Source organism: Heloderma suspectum, chromosome 5 (assembly GCF_057233095.1).
Source record: "Heloderma suspectum isolate Gila_16-S chromosome 5, 16-S_ref, whole genome shotgun sequence".
Taxonomy (NCBI): Eukaryota; Metazoa; Chordata; class Lepidosauria; order Squamata; family Helodermatidae; genus Heloderma; species Heloderma suspectum.
This window is the reverse complement of record NC_139462.1, coordinates 102,632,101-102,650,503: the sequence shown is the minus strand read 5'-3', so window position 1 is coordinate 102,650,503 and position 18,403 is coordinate 102,632,101. Positions and strand designations below refer to the sequence as shown.

The 18,403-nt window shown below is 41.8% G+C and overlaps 1 protein-coding gene across 4 annotated transcripts in view; it reads left to right on the top strand.

Annotated features, from left to right (window-relative positions):
* The window catches only part of WDR19 (WD repeat domain 19), a 51,616-nt gene that overhangs the window by 24,533 nt on the left and 8,680 nt on the right, over nt 1-18,403 (top strand). For all 4 annotated transcript variants that reach the window (XM_084856895.1, XM_084856896.1, XM_084856894.1 and 1 more), the window contains 15 exons: nt 558-705; nt 1,208-1,412; nt 1,519-1,678; nt 3,372-3,482; nt 3,592-3,701; nt 4,850-4,907; nt 5,073-5,219; nt 5,312-5,394; nt 8,156-8,239; nt 9,034-9,180; nt 11,003-11,127; nt 12,135-12,247; nt 13,000-13,068; nt 13,406-13,483; nt 17,481-17,577. In XM_084856895.1, coding sequence (XP_084713021.1) covers nt 558-705; nt 1,208-1,412; nt 1,519-1,678; nt 3,372-3,482; nt 3,592-3,701; nt 4,850-4,907; nt 5,073-5,219; nt 5,312-5,394; nt 8,156-8,239; nt 9,034-9,180; nt 11,003-11,127; nt 12,135-12,247; nt 13,000-13,068; nt 13,406-13,483; nt 17,481-17,577 — 1,735 coding nt within the window. The remainder of the gene's footprint in view (nt 1-557; nt 706-1,207; nt 1,413-1,518; nt 1,679-3,371; nt 3,483-3,591; nt 3,702-4,849; nt 4,908-5,072; nt 5,220-5,311; nt 5,395-8,155; nt 8,240-9,033; nt 9,181-11,002; nt 11,128-12,134; nt 12,248-12,999; nt 13,069-13,405; nt 13,484-17,480; nt 17,578-18,403) is intronic.

Here is an 18,403-nt window from a genome sequence, read left to right as displayed (position 1 = left end):
AGGTGTGAACCCCATAATTGGCCATTCTGAAATAGATGGTCCCTAGGCAAATATTATCTCTGAAATTATAGTTAGCTTTCCCCCTCAAATACTGTTTTAAAACCTTATTTTATCTACTATTTCTGTGGATATTATCTGATATCATTAATGTCTGATTTCATTTTTTGGCATTTCACTATCTTTAGATGTGTCTTTGTCCTGAATTCAGAATAGTGTATATCATTTACCATTTGTGGTATATTTTAAATATTTCTATAATCTAAAGAGTTCTATGCTATCCTCTCCTATCTAAGCTCGTAGTATTTCTCTAACTATATCTTCTTTCAGCCATTTTTATTGCTTGTCATAGACACCCATATTTCTGTTGCTTTGTGATCTGTGGGAATAGTTTTTTATATGGATCGGTAAATTGAGAGTGAGAGATTATTCTCAGATCCCCTTTACAAGACAGGGTGTTTACCTGAGTCTCAAATCCTAATATAACTCAAATGTGAATATTCATTAATTTCATTGACATTTTTATTTACAAAACAATTTTGCACTGCTGCCTTTTGTAGGTAACTGATATTGCCTTTGAGATTCCAAATTTCCAAGCAACCATCAAGGGCATTCTGTGGGAAAACTGGCCAATGGACAAAGGTGTATTTGTTGCCTATGATGACGACAAAATATACACATATGTCTTTCATAAGGATACTATACAAGGTATTGCAGAGTGTTATTATTATTCTAATGGTGTACATAGCACTTTATAGAGCAGCATAACCCAAAACACACCTGCTCCTACGAGCGTACAATCTAAATGTAGACAATTGGTGTAGGAGAAGATGAGCTCAAAACACATACTAACCCTTAATTTTAGTTAGAATGTTGAGGCTGTTCATGCCTAAGTCACTGGTTTCATCGAGTAATCCATTTTGGCAGTGTGGGATACTCCAGCATATGTTCCTCTAGGTCACATTTCAGAGTAGTACTTTAGCACTATGTCCAATTGGCCTTACTCTCTTGTTTGACACTCAGACATTAAGGAGCTTTTATTTGGTGGTGTTTGTAGTGATCAGGCATGTGCAGACCAGTTGCAACAAACTGCAGTTAATTCAAAAGATTTGTTCCTTAATAAGTTTCTTAGTCATTCATCAGCAACTATATGCTAAGTTCAATTTGTGTGAATGGGCAATTTAAATAACTTTCTCCTATTGTAATATAGGGTCCAAGGTGATTTTGGCAGGAGGCACCAGAGTTCCTTATTCTCACAAACCACTGCTATTGTATAATGGAGAATTAACCTGTCAGACTCAAAGTGGAAAAACCAATAATATCTTCCTTAGTACTCATAGCTTTCTTGGCAGTCTGAAAGACCAAGGGTGTAATGAGCTGAAACAAATGCTTACACAGACTTTAATATTGAAAAGGTGAGTTTCCTTTTAATAACAGTACCTCAGAGATTCATTAAAACATCCAAGAGCCAGCTATGCTTAGTGCAATTTCTGCTTTTGTTTTGTCTAAAACTTTGCATAGATTTTCAGAGTCATGGGAGATATGCAAGTTTCTGAACAATCAATCAAGTTGGAATGAGCTAGCCAGAGCTTGCTTACATCACATAGAGTTGGAATTTGCAATACGGGTTTACAGGACAATCAGAAATGTGGGAATGGTCATGTCATTAGAACAAATAAAGGTAACAATTATGTATCTAAATATTACAGTTTTTTAAATGCAGTGACTGCATGAGATAATGGGCAGTATCCAATACTATTGCTGCACTCCCACTGTTTCTGTTACCCCAGCAGGACCCAGCAGTAGTGCAGGAAGAAGCTAGTGCTTTTGAAGGCAATCCAGAAACAAGTAGAAACGCTTGTTTCTGGATTGGGACAGGTCAGCGGAGCGTCCTTCTGCAAGCTCTGCTGACCTGGCCCATTTTGGAAATGAGCATTTTGTCTCATTTCCAGTTGCTTCAGCATCTACTAGCTTCCTGCTAGCACAGGGTACTACTCTATGCCAGTGCATGGCCTGATACTTCAGAGTAGGGATGTACGAAAGTCACTTACCTTTTAACGAAATTGATTCGTGGGGGGGGGGGGGAGGCGTTCCGTCCCTCCCCCCGAAATTCTGGCCGGGAGGGGAGGCGCTCCTTCCCTCCCCCCCCCCCGAATCCTGGCCGGCCGGGTCCGCAAATGGCGGCGGCCGTAGCCGCCGCCGTTTGCGTCCTTGCAGTCAGCCTTGATAGGCTATGTAAATGTTTACATAGCCTATCACGGCTGATTTAAAAGGAAAAAAAAATGCGCATACGCAAATGGCAGCGCCCATGGGCGCCGCCATTTGCGTTCCACTTATTTTGACACGTCTTAGTCTACGTAAACATTTACGTAGACTAAGATGGCAAAAATAAGGGGAACGCAAATAGCGTAGCGTCTACGCTATTTGCGTTCCCCTTATTTTTGCTGTCTTAGTCTACGTAAATGTTTACGTAGACTAAGACGTGTGCGTACACGCGTGTTTTTTTCTTTTTTTTTAAATCAGCCGTGATAGGCTACGTAAACATTTACGTAGCCTATCACGGTGTTTTTTAAAAATCTAACCGTGATAAGCTACGTAAATCTTTACATACCCTATCACGTTTTTGTTTGTTTTTTTTACTGGAAATGGCGGCAGCAGCAGCCGGTTGGAAGACCGGCCGCTGCAGCTGCCGCCGCCGAACCACTGCCGCCGCCGCCGCCACCTGGAAGATTCGCCCAAGGTAAGTCCCGTCCCAGGGGGGGCAGGGAGGTGGCAGACCGTTTCGCCACCGATTTTGGGGGGCCAAATGCGCTGGCATTCGGCCTCCCTGAGATTTGTGGCGAAATTCTCTGACATCCCTACTTCAGAGCATAATGGACTTGGGCAGAACAATTTGAATTCAGGCCAAGCACAAACTATATCGTTGAAGTTCTTTCGAATCAGTAGCAGATGAATCTGGTAATAAAAACAACCCTAGTATGGAGAAAAAAAGACCTTCTCATTTTTGTTTTGAACACCTGTTTCTGACAAAGTTCAAAAGCTCTCAAAATATTTTTAAAATATGTCTGTGCAAATAAAATATTGTAGTCCTCATATGGTGACTCCTTGTACTTATGGGGACTCCTATACACACATGAATCCTCCCACATTAAGTTCTCCTTCGTGGGTTAAACACATATACAGGGCACAGCATAGAACAGACAGAACTCACTCCTGGTGGCTAGCACATTTCTTCACTTTGCTCATGACCATGGCAGAGGGATCTCCTTTCCCCAGTTCTTTTCTGACTTCCAAGTACTGTAGCAATGTGTCTATGGCTATGTTTGTCCCATATAATAATTAGATAGATCTCAGACATTTCTGTTCTTTTTCAGGGTATAGAAGACCATAACCTTTTAGGAGGACATCTTGCTATGTTTACTAATAACTTTAATTTGGCTCAGGATTTATATCTGGCATCTTCTTCCCCAGCAGCTGCACTCGAGGTAACAGGTTAAGCAACTTAATATTTCATTGGATGCTACTTTATTCTTTATTTAATATGCTGTTTTCAGGGGAGGGGTTTCCATTAAAATCTGCTACTTTTGGTAATAGATGAGAAGAGATTTGCAACACTGGGATAGTGCACTTCAGCTAGCTAAGCGTTTGGCACCAGATCACATCCCCTTCATATCAAAGGAATATGCTGTGCAGCTGGAATTCACGTATGTTCTCTTTTAAAAATCCAGTAGCATTTATTTTATTATTTTTTAAAGTTATTCATTCGTGTGTGTGTATGTATGTTATATCGTGTGTGTGTGTGTGTGTGTGTGTATGTGTGTATGTATATCTACATGCTTCTAATATTAGTTCTCAAACTGGCTTCCAGCAAATAAAACAATAAAAACACACTAAAGTGTATTACATAAAAATAAAAAGCATAACAGCCATACAACCAAATAAAATAGCACAGTGAACCCCACCCCGATAAGCAGGGGACCCAGGCCATATGAAACCAGTTGCTCTAGTTATCCTGTGGCACACAGATAGAGGCAGATCAACTGGATTATTTTTGTTTGTGTTTGTTTTGGTAGCCTGGTAAATCATTTCTGCGTATCTGAAAGGTTGCAGTGAGTTTTGCTAAAATGACCTGTATATTAAAAGTAGTGAAGTACACACAACCTGGTTAAAATTTCCTATCAAGCACAGAGCCTGCCACCCAGTTTCTCAGTTAGTGGGGTAGAGGTGTTTTGGAAGTACATTTCTTCTGTCATTGCTGGTACGATTCAGAAAATGGGGAAAAGTTCTATGCTCATTTTTTCTTAAGGTCCCCTTTGTAAGTGGAACAATTGAGTTGACCAGTCCCTAATAATGGAAATGAGTCTGTTCCTTTGGTCTTTTCAAACTAAGCTACTAGTCTTAAAAAATGACTCAATCCCACTGCATTCCAAGTCAAGGCAGGACCTAGTATTAAAGTGCTTCAGATATGCAGGGCTAGATTGATAAATAAGGGGAAATACGTAGGCCTGTATAAAGCATCCAAATACTATAGGTGATGATAAGCAACCACAGTATGGTTGCATTCAGGCAGCAGCTTCCCTCAACAACTGTATGCTAAACCAGAAATTGGGGGATTGGGGGTAGGTACCTTAATGAAGATATTATATGTTGTGATGGTGGTGCTGGGGTTGCACTACTGTCACTTATTTGGTGGGTCCCACCCTCATTGCTCCTAGCAGCAAGCAGCATATGGATCAGCACAAGCCTTCAATTGATTTGTAGGTGTCCATTTTTCTGACTTACTGCATTTGACACTCACAGACACCCCTCCCCCAAATCTGGCTTTTAATTTTAATCTGACTTCTTATTTTAGGGGTGATTATGTGAACGCTTTGGCACATTATGAAAAAGGACTTACAGGTGACAGTAAGGTAACCATCTTTCTTGGTAATGATTTTGTGGCAGACTTTCACACACTTAAATAATTATATTAACTTTTTGGTTTAAAATCTTATTTAAATTAAGTGTTTAAATATTCATTAGGCTGTGGCTTGCCTTAGTAATATTAGAAATGTTTTTTGTTGCTTGATTACCAGTTCCAAGAACATAACGAGGCCTGCCTAGCTGGGGTAGCTCAAATGTCCATTCGCATGGGTGACATTCGGCGAGGTATTAACCAAGCCATCAAACATCCTAGTAGGATGTTGAAAAGAGACTGCGGAGCTATTCTGGAGAGCATGAAGGTAGCTAGAACTTACAACATATAGAAAGAAAGTATTAACAATATGAATTCATATGTTCTAAGCTAAGTACACATTTGTACCACTTCTTGTAGCAATTTTCAGAAGCTGCCCAGCTTTATGAAAAAGGGCAATATTATGACAAAGCAGCATCAGTATATATCCGCTGCAAAAACTGGTAAGTACAATGTTTCTGTCCTATAAAATTGTAGATGAAAAATTAGGAAATACAGAAGGCTTTGCTGAATCTGCCCCTTTTATTCCCCTCCCCCTTTTATTACATGCTCCTCTCCCTTTTATTTCCATATTGGTAACCAAATTGCCTTTAATGTACTTGTTCAAAGACACTACCTCTTGTGTGGCTATAAGAAATCAGGAGGGCGGGGGGAGAACTGAAGCATTAATTGCCTAGCCTTCAGCAGAAAATAGCTCCATAGTATACATTCCAAATACATAGGTGAACTCATCCTCCATACTTCTCACAGTGGGCTGCTTTGCTTAAGCACCACAGCCTACCGTGGCTTAAATAAATGGCACGTGCCGGCGGCCATTTTGAATATTCAACCTCCAGCAGTGCATTGACATGGTTTGTTGTAGCGTCCAAATATGGGTGGCAGGGATTGTTTGAGGTTAAACGACCATCAAATGACTCTACAACAGATCATGGGTTATTTGAGAGTTGTTTAACCATCAAACAACCCCTGCCGCCTGGGTTCGGATAATACAATGCTGCAGTCAGAGCTTGAATAGGCCACCTGGTATCCACAGACACCATGGCTCGTCATGGCTTAAATAAGCCACAGTGGGCTGTAGTGATTGTGTGAACCAGGTCAGTATAGTGTAGTGGTTAGAGTGCAGGACTGGAACTAGGGAGATCTGAGTTCACATCCCCACTTTACTGTGAAGCTCACTGGGTGACTTCAGACCAGTCCCTGATTCTCAGCATAAGCTACCTCACAGGGTTGTTGTGAGGATAAAATGGAGAGGAGGAGGACCATGTACATCACCCTAGTCTCCTTGGAGGAAAAGGCAGGATATAAAGGTAATAAAATGAATGAATGAATGAATGAAAGAAAGAAAGAAAGAAAGAAAGAAAGAAAGATTATTATAATCAGGGTTGTTAATGTGCTTTTTCAAGTCTATGCCTAGGTAGTCTAAATTCTGTGCCCAGAAAAGCAGACATCTCCAGACCTATATAAATTAGATAAATTGAGAAAAATTGCATAATTTTGCCACTGCTTACCGCCCCCACCCCCAAATTCGAACAATTTAGGGCACAATCCTGTGCCCCAGCCAGCCAGGCTGCCTGGAGCATTCTGGGAGTTGTGGGACATTTTTCTGTCTAAACATGCATAGGATTACACCCTTAGGGCACAATCTTATGGGGATAGTCAGCTGCCTCCGAATTCAGAGGCAGCTAACTGTCCAGTGTAGGCAGAGCACAGAGGGGATCTTCTCACCCATGCTCCAGCCGCCCTGCATTTGCGGCTATACAGCTGATTTCAGCTGTCTGGTCAGAGCAGGGGAGGGGGGAGGCCAGACAGTGCATAGGAAGTGTTGTAACAACTCTTCCGCAGTCCCCTCCCCACCCCTAGGAACATCCTCTTTTCGCCCACTCTGCACGGCACTTATGAGCATGGAGATGAGGATGAACCACACCACCTACAAGGTGGCGGGGGAGTGGGCAGGAAGTGAGGTTTCTGGGAACCGAAAAATCCTATGGCTGTCTAGACACTGTCTAGCAGCCATAGGATTGCGCTCTTAATGTAGTTTTCATAATTGTGGATGGAGCAAAAACACCACTCCCAATCACTGATGATTTTATGCCACCTCTCTAGTTTTTGAAATTTCAGCAGGCATTGCCCGCACACCTTCAAGCATAACTTTCAGCCACAAGGCAAGAAATTTGCTTAAAAAAAAGAAAACAGTTCTGCACCATTACCACATTCTGCATTTTTTTCTGTGCTCCGTCAGCATCACAGCATACAATAGGTTAGATTCAGTATAGCTTTTCTGTGAACAGAAGGTCTGTGATTCAGTGGAGGCTGTCCCTCATGGAAGTGAGGGGAAGGTAATTTTTGCCAATTCCCGCTTCGCCTTGCTGCTTCCCGCCTCACTTCCCATGCTGTTCTAGACGGTTCTCCCACCTTCCAGAGCAGATTTTGGAGGAGAACAGTGGGCTGTAGGGGAAGAATGAATTAGTAAAAATTGTGTTTTCTCCCTTCTGTGAATGGGATCATTCCATGAGCAGAACTCTGCTCATAGGATCTCTGAATACAACCCATAATATATAAGGTGCCCAATGACCTGTATTAAGTGCATCTGGACATTTTTGAGACACGCAGAGAGCAACCCCATGGTCCCTGGGTGCGTGTCCCAGGGACCATAGGATTGTTCAGATTTCCCCTTCCAACGTCGGTAACAGCACTCTGGCCTCAGAAGGGGGAATCAGAGACCCAACCCCCCTCCCCTGCCCCCTTACAGCCACCATGGAAAGGACCGTGCTGGCTGCCTTCCAAGGTTGGAAAAGCGACTGAGGAGGAGGAGGAAAGGGGGCTTTCTGGTGGGCGGGGAAGAGAGGAGACCAGAGAGGCTAGGATACGATTTATCCTGAGCCTCTTCCAGCCTCCATCCTTCCCCCTCTAAAGCACCCCTGCTAGACGGGCTAAAAAGCCTATGTAGTGAAAACTGCACGGTGGGAGGACAGGGAGGCGAAGATCGCCACCGTCTCTCCCCCCACTCTACATTGGATGATCAGACGCCTCCGTATTTGGCGATTTTCAATCACCAAGGATTGTACCTTTATACTGTTTCTTAGAATTACTAAGGAGTAAGACAAATTATCTCAGTTCTTGTGATGGGCTATGTATGAGAGAAAGCAATTGAAAGAATGTATTTGAAATTACAATGATAAAATACCAATGATTTCTGTTGTTTAGGGCAAAAGTTGGTGAGCTTCTCCCTCATGTATCCTCTCCAAAGATACATCTACAGTATGCCAAAGCAAAGGAAGCAGATGGCAGGTATATCTATAGTCAAATCCAAAAGAGTATTCTAAAGTTACAGTGATACTTAAATTAGGGGGCTGGCTGTGTTAAGTTCAATAACTCAGATCTGGGTAAGTGTGAGAAAGGGTTGTGCATTCAAACATTGTAACATGCAGGAATGGGAAGTTACTGGTATATCTTTTTCTGCTAAAGGTTTTTAAAGTTTTGCCTGCTAATGTAATATTATTAGCTGCTTCTCCTATTAGGAACACCTGCAAAAACATGTTTTTGTTTCAATTAATTTTCCTCTTGCTTTTATCCATTCAAGAGAAGAGGAAGAAGGTTCACAAAGAGTTTGAGATTTAGGAGATGGGTGGGTTGGTTTGGCTTTTTGCTAAATTCTTGTTAGCTGTGTCGGGACATCATGTTAAACTATAATTTAGCAGGGTGTGAATGAATCTAGTCTCCTCCTCGGCCTGTACGCTCCACCCTTCCCTCTACTCCTCATTCATGTCCCAGTAAATCATTGTGTAGTATGATATCCAAATGTAGCCAGTTAAACAGCACACACATAGGGATCCACAAGATGAGATAAAACTGTCAGTTGGTCTGCCTCCCATTCTGCTGACTTGATGCCTTCCATCAGTGGAGTGGCCACCATTAGATACAACCTGTTATATATTGCATAAGTTAGTTACTGGACACCAATGATAGGATAACTCATCACTCCATTAATCAGAGTGGGGAGCGATTTTCATATTTATTAGTGCTTAGCACTAGGAATTTTGGAGACTAAACCGGAAGTAATATGTGATGATCTCTCTGTATAGATATAAAGAAGCTGTCTTAGCCTACGAAAATGCCAAGCAGTGGGACAATGTTATCCGGCTATATTTGGACCACCTTAACAATCCAGAAAAGGCTGTTAGCATTGTCAGAGAAACACAGTCTCTTGATGGAGCCAAGATGGTAGCCAGGTAACTGTAGCTATAGAATCTAATTTTTCAAACTTTTAACACATTTATACATCTAACCATACAGAATTAGTCAAATTATAATTTCAGATGTTTTGTTTGAATCTTCATGCATTTCTCAGGTGGGTGAGAAATATCATGTCCATGTTAAAAAGCAGCATTTTTTTAAAATTACAAGATTCAAAAAGAGTATATGAGAAGATTTCATAATTAATGTTCCTGAAAGTGCCAGGTACACATTTTCCCTAGCTTTCAGGGCTACTATGATCTCTCCAAATGGAGTCTTTTCCCCAGAATGTGGTTTAGTAAAGGATCAGGGTACACAGCAACAAGGGCTGGGGCAAACCATATAATTCCAGAGCATGTGGAGCATGGAAGAGTTGCATAAGCCAGCTCTCTCAGTCCAGAACAACCAGCATGGCCACATAGTAATAGAGTCTGGGGACTTAGGGCTGCCTACTCAGCCTTATTCGTTTTACTTAATTCTCTGGCTGTATGTACCCTCTGCAAGCTTAAGCTGAGGGCAGCCTGGATGTAATGAGCAGAGCCTAATGGCAGGGGAAGGCCAGTTTTCCCTTGTACCTGGAATGATTGGGCTCCATGTGTTTATTATTTTCAGGAGCTAAATAGGAACCAACTCATGCAAGTCTGCCTGCTCGGTTCCTAATGACCTTGCACACGTGCAGAATTGCTACACCTTCCTTCAGCGTACTGCTAGTGGGAGCAGGATCATGTCCGTTGTTTTCAAAATAAAATGTAAGCCTATGAGCCGAGCCTGTCCTATTTTGTTAAATATTGTACCACATCTAGAGGTTTTAGGAATAGTAGTAATAATAATAATAATAATAATAATAATAATAATAATAATAATAATAATAGCAGCAGCAGTTGTAGCAGGCGGAGGGAGCAATCGTACCAGGATAGGTGGCCACCTATCCAATGCAGGGCAGGAGAAGCGCGGAGGGGATGATTCCCTCCGCGCTTCAGCCGTCCTGCATTTGCAGCTAGACAGCCGATTTTGCCTACATTTCTGCCTTCCCCACCCTGTAATGACCCCAGGAATGCCCTGTTTTCGCTGCTCCGCACTCCTCTTCCAAACACGGGGTTGTTCCGCACTGCCTGCGAGGCAGCGTGGGAGGGGGTGAAGGTCAGTTCTCAGGAAACTGACCTATCATATTGCTGTCTAGCCGCTGACTAGCGGCCATAGGATTGCATCCTTAATTATCCAAACCAGAATAGTTTTCTTTCTGAGAGATGGAAGGTAGCGTGAAATATCATGCAATAAACAAATGCTGCTGCTCACTGTTATAAGGAAAAGCAACCTTTGTTAGCTTCACAAATAAACAAATGTATTCTCAATTCTCAGCCTTACCTATTAAAATTATCTCCCACTGATTAACCAATAAAAACTCTACAGTGTGATCCTACGAATATTTATTCAGAACTCCCATTGTATTTAATGTGATTTGCTCTAAGGTGTGTACACTAGATTGAGTCCTAACTAGTTTATAATGCCTTCATATGCAAGTTTATTCAAGAGAAAGTTCAAGACTAGTGGCCATAGGATTGCGCCCTTAGAGATATGAGAAGAACCTTTGTAATTCTTTATTTTTGAATTCCTGCCATCTGCATTTCTGACCTCAGAAGGGCTCCGAAGGCATCATATAAATGGTTATTGGATTAATGAATGCTGCTACTTCAGTATTAAAAATATTATGGATTGTTCCTTTAAATTACTATATAGACTGCATGTGTAAAAGTATTTGAATATTCTGTTAATTATCATTTTTAAAAATTAAATAATGAAATTGTTCATTCTCTTTAGATTCTTTCTGCAATTGGGTGATTATGGATCTGCCATCCAGTTTTTGGTGATGTCCAAATGTAACAATGAAGCGTTTTCCCTGGCCCAGCAGCACAATAAGATGGAGATCTATGCTGACATAATTAGTGAGTATTGCAGCCTAAAGTTGTTGTTGTTCAGAGTTCTTTAGCAATACATTGACTTTCAACTTTCCCGCGTGTAGTGTTGAGCATAGGGAGCTTGCCATTAGAAATTCACTGCCAATCCAATCCAGTACCCATTTACTCAGAAGTAAGTCCCATTGAGTTCAATGGGGCTTAATCCCAGATAAGTGGGTATAACACTACAGCATCAACCAGTGTGTAGTTGTGCCATTTAAAAATGCTTAGGAAAGTACAAGGTAATCTTAATTAGGCTGTAAAATTTGTTACAAGATATGACCTGCCAATATATTTTTTAAAAGATTGAGAATTATGCAAAATAGAAGTATCAGCCCAGTTGGTTCCTGAACTTTTTACATTTGGAAGAGAACAGAGGGAAGCCACATTGGCTTGGATCCAGAGTTGTGCTGTCCTGTTCACATAAGGAACAACAGCAGCTGAGGTGGGGGGGGGGGTGTTGCCAGCTTCCCCCTCTATCTGCATCCTCCTGCACCATATTCTACACCAGCGGTGCAAAACAGTGCAGTATGCCAAGCCATTTCTTTCTAGCAGCCTGCAAGGCCTCCCTGCATATGTCAGAGCACCAGCACTGCCTATCCCTTATTTCCCATCTCTGATGAGACATGGGAAATAAGCAAGTTATTTCCTTGCTAGTGTTAGCCAGAGAAACCCCAGGGATTCCTTTGCTAATGCTGTCAAGGGAATCCCTTCCCTTAGCTCCAATTTCCAAACTCATCAGAGATTGAAGATAAGCAAGAAATTCTAGCACTACAAGAAAAAAAAAAGGATTCCCTTGCTAATGCTAACAAGGGAATCCCTTCCCTTATCTCTGATCCCAGAAGGGAGGGGGAGATGATCAAGTCCCATTTCATGACTGCTCTTCCATTCATAGGAGAGAAGTTAGGGTCTGAGCCAGTGAGAGTGTTTCTCCAAACGAAGACCCTCTTCAAAAGGAAACTGTAGTTTGTTTTGTTTTTCCCCACCTATTGCAGGTTCTGAGGACACCACAAATGAAGATTACCAAAGCATTGCCTTATACTTTGAAGGGGAGAAAAAACATTTTCAGGCGGGCAAATTCTTCCTTCTCTGTGGCCAATATGCGCGGGTTAGTATATCAAGCCATAAGTACAACCTTACCAGGTGAGACTAAGGGCCAAACTAGAAGGGGATATGGGAGCTGTGCAAGAGGATCTTTCAACAGCTTTGTTTTAAACCAGCTGCACTGGTGCCTAATTTGGATCAGGGCTGCAGTGTTCAGGAGGGGGTTTAACTCTCCCCACATGTTGTCTCCCCATTCTGAATTGCCCTAAAATGCTATTAGTTATTGAATGGAGGGGAGGAATTATCTGTATTTTCCCCTCCATGGCCAATAGCAGCTTCAGGGGTAGCAAATTTAAGTGAAGGAAATGGGGGGTGGGGGAGAGAAACTGTCTCCCCCAGTGCTACAGCCATAGTCCAAAGGTCCCCAATTCACTTGATGGGAACCCTGTTAATGATGCACAGCACAAGACTTTCAGTGTATTGTGGATGTGGCTTAGCATTCACAGTGGGTTTTGCTATAGACAGTGAGAAGGAGACTGGGTGATTGGATTTTAAGCAACATATTCAACATCTCATTGGCCAAAACCCATTCCTTCTAGTAGAAAATTTAGGAAAGCATAACATTCCAATATACTTGTTTGTTTTATCTGGTTAGGAACCTGAAGAACACTGATTTTGTGAAATAGAAATATTGGGGAATTGGATTAATGGTTTGTGTTCCTAGTATATTTCTAGAGATATAAAATTGTAATTATTCGTAAATAAATGCTTAAATCTAAGGTAAATAACACCATATTTGTTTGTTTGTTCGTTCAGGCATTAAAACACTTTCTGAAAAGTCCAAATGCAGATGATAATATGGCTATAGAAATGGCAATAGAGACGGTAAGAAGCATCATTTAGGAAGGGGAGGGGAAACACAGGACACTTTTTTTTATAAAACTCCGTGTTACAGCTATCACTGATTAAGCAGAGAGCCAATGTCAGAGTATTAATTAATTTTCAATTTTATATCCTGCTTTTCTTCCAAAACTGGAACTTACTTTTGCTATAAATTAGATCTTTCACCATAGTAAAAATATGAAAACACCTAACTTGAAGACCCAAGATACCATATTAATTGTGATTTGAGTGTATAAGTGTTCATTTTGCATAAAGGAAAAACTCAGTATTTTTCCCACAGAATATGTTGTGTTATGCCATTTGCATATTTTTTCAACAGGTGGGACAGGCAAAAGATGAAGCTCTGACCAATCAGCTTATAAATTACCTTATGGGAGAGAGTGATGGCATACCAAAGGTACTAAGTTCCAATCGTAGAACCTGTGTTCAGTATAATTTAATTTTCTGCTTGGTTTTTCAGCTAAACTTGATCTCTGCTCTAGTTTTTCAAACAGACATAGACAGGTTTGCACATCAGGGCTGCAATTCCTGAGTTGTTTAATCCAGGAATTGTGGGGTTAAGCAGAGCATATGAGCCATTTCTGCTTTTAATTTACAACCCAGGAATGACCCATTTCTGGGTTGTTTTGTGACATGTGATCCCAGAAACTCTGGGTTGTTACAGGTTAAACAACCCAGAATTAACCCAACCATTAAAAGTGGGAATGACTCATGGGCAGCTTGCATGCTGTGCTTGTTCCTGGAAATTCCTGGGTTAAACGATCCAGGAATTGCCGCCATGACTGCAAACCGGCTCCTAGGCTACAATCCTGTATTCATTTAACTTCGGAGTAAGGCCCATTGAACAAAGTGAATAAGTGTAGGATTGGGCTGTCACTACCTGTGAGTGAAGCCCAGTTCTCATTGAAGTGGTAAATGTGTGTCCGGGCTGTACCATGTAGCCTGTAGATGGGAGGTCCCTTAATTAAATGGTCCTCCATACAAAAACATGCCCTCCACAGAGAAAACTAGCATGTCAGAAGATGGCTAGGCTGGAGCCTTCCTCCGTAGCATCTACAGCGCAATCTTGTGCGTGATTACTGAGAAGTTGGTCCCAAAGGTTTTCTGTTCTTTCTTTTACTTAAAATGCTGATAGGCTACCCTTCGGTTTGCAAAACTCCCAGGGCGGCTCACAAAGAACATAAAAATAATAGAAAATACAATAATACACAACCTTAAAATCAGCAGAAAGCAGGGAACATTTGTGACTGGCTAGAAATAGTTACAATCCTTCTGGTCGGAGAAGGGTTACTGCCTCGTTCAAGGTGTTTGGGACACCTCCACTCAAAGAAGGCATTAATTGCCTACTGAACCCAGCCGGTTATCTTTCTCCTGCTAGATGTAATTGGAAAGGAGCACAACAATCACCTTGTTCACATCCTCAGTTGCAACAACTAAAATTCAACCAACAGAACGGGACTAGGCAGTGCACTCAACACATCTGACTGAACTGAGGAACTAGTAGCATCCAACTGAAAGTGAACAGGAGTGACTTTATCCTCACAGTGGGCCAGTTTGCCTGACATGGCAGCCCATTGTGGGTTAATTTACCTGCGGGGAGCTGTGGTACACGCTGTCCGCCATTACAAATATTCAAGCCCTTATGTCATGCAAATTTGGCTGGCGGGGGTTATTTGAGGGTTAAACTACCCTCAAATAACCCTAAAACAGACCATGGGTTCTGTGAAGTTGTTTAACCCTCAAATAACCCCTGCCAGTTGGGTTCGCACTTGACAAGTCACAGCTATACCTAGCCGGGCGTTGCGTATTCAAATTGGTGGGCAGTGCATGCCACAGTGCCCCACGGGTTAATTAACCCACCATGGGCTGTCGTGTCATCTGAACCAGGTCAATGTTTAGCAAATGGAGGGAGCGATCCTATCAAGATCGACGGTCGCTTCCAACCCCAGGGGCAACCGCCTATCCAGTGCAGGAGTGGTGAGGAGCAGATCTCCTCTTCGCTCCCCCAGCCCAGCTTTTGCAGCTAGACAGCTGATTTCGGCTATCTAGCTGCAGGATCTCGGAGCATGGGAAGTGGCAGCTGGACGACACATAGGATGTGTTGTACCGGATTTCCGACTTCCTCGGCCCGCCCCCAGGAATGCCTCGTTTTCACCGCTCCGCACTGCTCTTACAAGCGTGGAGTGCAGGGCCGATCCACGCTGCCTAAGAAGTGGCGCAGGAGAGGGTGGGGGTTGGTTCTCCAGGAACTGACCTATCCTATGGCCATCTAGCCACTGACTAGCAGCCGTAGGATTGAGCCCTAAGTCACCGTGGGCTTCCAAAGAACCGTATTACATTATTTTGCAAGCAAGTTCAAGCAGCCCCAAAACACTGGGAAAAGCTCATTGGATGGCATTACATGGTTGTGATGATGGCAAAAGAACATCGCTTCTTAGCTACCATCTTCACCACCACCACCACCAGGGTTGTGTCAAAAATGAGCTCTCGTTCAGTAGGTTTTGTTCCATGTTCACTGGGGCTTACTCTCAAGCAAGTGTACATAAGATAGCTGCCCTAGTTTTCTATATGGAGAGATTTTGTATGTGTAGAGGATCATTCAGTCTTGAGCTCCCACCTATGGTATAAAGTGGTATGGTCATGACACAGATTTAGTATCCCAGTGAGAATTAGGCCCAAGAGGTGTAGGATGCAGAATGGTGTCAAACATTTATTCAGTCACTGAGGCATTAACATTGACTTATAAGGGATGCTTCATGCATTACTTTTTTTAGGTTTACATCTATGATGTTTTTAAGTGTCCATCTAAAATGTAAAGTACAGATTTGACAAAGTCATGTTTATAACCAGGTGTGTTATCCAGGTGCAGCTCCATGTTGAGTGTACATCCAAACCCAGCTTTGCCTCTGTGTAAAGTGGCCTGGATTTCAGGGCAGTAATTTACTAATGTTGGGTTGCTTTCCTGTCTGTTTCTGAAGCTGTGATTGCTCCATCATTGTCAAAAGCATGTGGGGCCAGAATTTGACTTTTGAGTCAAATTGCTGCCATAATCTGTATCGGATGATAGACAAATTGAACGAGGGGAATGAACCCTCAGGCAGTGGGAGCGGGAGGCTGGGGGACCTGGAAAATGATATAAGGGCTGAGCTGTGGAAGCTGTTGGCAGTGTACCAAAAGCTGGTTTCAGGAACATTTTTTCCATCCTGAGTGCAAAAATAACACTGAATTTGGGCCCAATTCCCCCTTGCTACGTAACTGTATCAGCACATCTGTTATTCTAGGGAAAGCTTAGGATAGAACCAAGTTATTTTTTTAAGAACACCTTGCATTATTTTGTGTAATCATGCTCACACTGCCATGCTTAACAATAGTTTCCCCTCCCTGAGAATGGCTTTATTTTCTCATTTAAAACCTCTCTTGTTCTTCTGTTTTATGGCATCTGCCATAGTCTATTTCTGTGAGTATTTTTTTTTACTTCAGCCAATCATAGCTATTTTACTTTTTTGTTTAAAAAAAGTTCTTAAGCTGCAATCCTATATGCTCTTACCTTGGAGTAAGACCCATCAAACTCAGTGTTACTTATTTCCAGGTAAACATGAGTACAGTTGAGCTGTAGAGGTTAAGTCTATAGATGTTGTTATCATCATCTAAGGCAAATGACTTGCAAAATTCTGTATCCCAATCCCACTGCTTTTTTATGACATTTTATAAAGCTTCAGTTATGCTGCTGTCAGTAGTTCTCAGTCCAGAACATATTCACAGGAACTAAGTTGCTTCTATCAATATTAACTAGAATAATAGAGGAACATAATTAATGTGTAAAACTTCATGAGTATGAATGTATACTACTAATGTATATATATATATTACTTATGTACACGTATAGTACTAATGTGTACCATAACAGCACGCTACAGTGTGTTATCACCATTTGCAACTTAATTTCTCAATTTTAAGCATAGATGTTTGGCATTACTAGAGCTGGTTGAATAAACGTTTGAACATTTTAGTCTTGTGTTCGAACATTTTCAAGATAAATGGTTTTTCTTTCTTTTAATTATTAGAAACAGTTCCAACAGAAATATTTTGCATCTGAGATCCTTCCAATTCACTCTGATGATTTTCTTGTATATTGCAATACAACACTTTAAGCCTGTGGAGATGTTCAAATACTACAAGCAACCGGGCAGCTCTTTTAAAAGCTAGCTCAGGAATGTAAAAGGTGCATGGGACCAAGTGCTGTTTGTGCACATACAAACCCTAGGCAGAAAGGCTGTAATTCTTAAAGGCCAGCAGCTCAGAAACAGTTTAGCATGAAGAGCGGTTAAGATCCAGGTGGCAGTAACAATACTGTGTGCTCTCTTACATGTAGCTGTCTTTTTGTTCTAATAAAGGAAGCCAAGTATCTGTTTCGGTTGTACATGGCACTAAAGCAGTACCGAGAAGCTGCTCGGACGGCCATAATCATTGCCAGAGAAGAACAATGTGCAGGTATGGACACTGAGCACTTTTGTTGTGGCTAGAGGAACACATTTGACAGGTGAAGCAACAGATGGGGGAGTGGAGGGAAAGGAGAAGAGAATGCTGCTTCTTTGCTTTGCCTTTCTTCTGAGGAACCTAGAATGTATTAAGGGCTGAGATTTATACTTTGCCTTCCATCTTCTCCCTGTGCTGCAGCAGCACTTGCTACTGCTGCTGCCTACTCTCTCCTCTGCCAGAGTACTCACTCAGGACGGCAAAAGGAGTTTAAAACACTCCCTTTTTCAAGGTGGCACTGTCTTGGAGGAAACAAAGTGACCAGTTTAGTCCCCAGCACCATGTCAAGTACTCAGAAGTACTCAGTCAGTGAGAATGAGCAACCAACAGATGGAAATTGTTTTCTAGTGTTACATTTTACACATTAATTCAGTAGTCAGCCCACAAACCAATCAAGCCCCGTGCTTTGGTGCTTAAGCTGATTTTTCCCCATTTCCAATGGAATTTAACCTGTCTTAAATCCAAATATCCCCACTTGAATGGGTTTGTGGGTCAGGCTGTGAGACTGCAATTTCTGAAAAACCAGCAACCAAATTTAAGTTCAGTTTGCACTCTTTGGCTGATTTAAAAAGCTGCAGTAAAATGTAGATTTATGTCTTTTAAATTAATGAAATTACCATCGTCCCCTTAGCCTTCTCTAAAGAACAGATTTCAGAATTTGCTATGTACTTCATTCCCCAAATATTTGTATTTGAAAGCAAAAATGAGGAGGGCTGCAGAGATAACTTAGCAGCATTTACAGTGGTGAGAAAAAGTTTGTGAATTCCATAGTTTTACCATG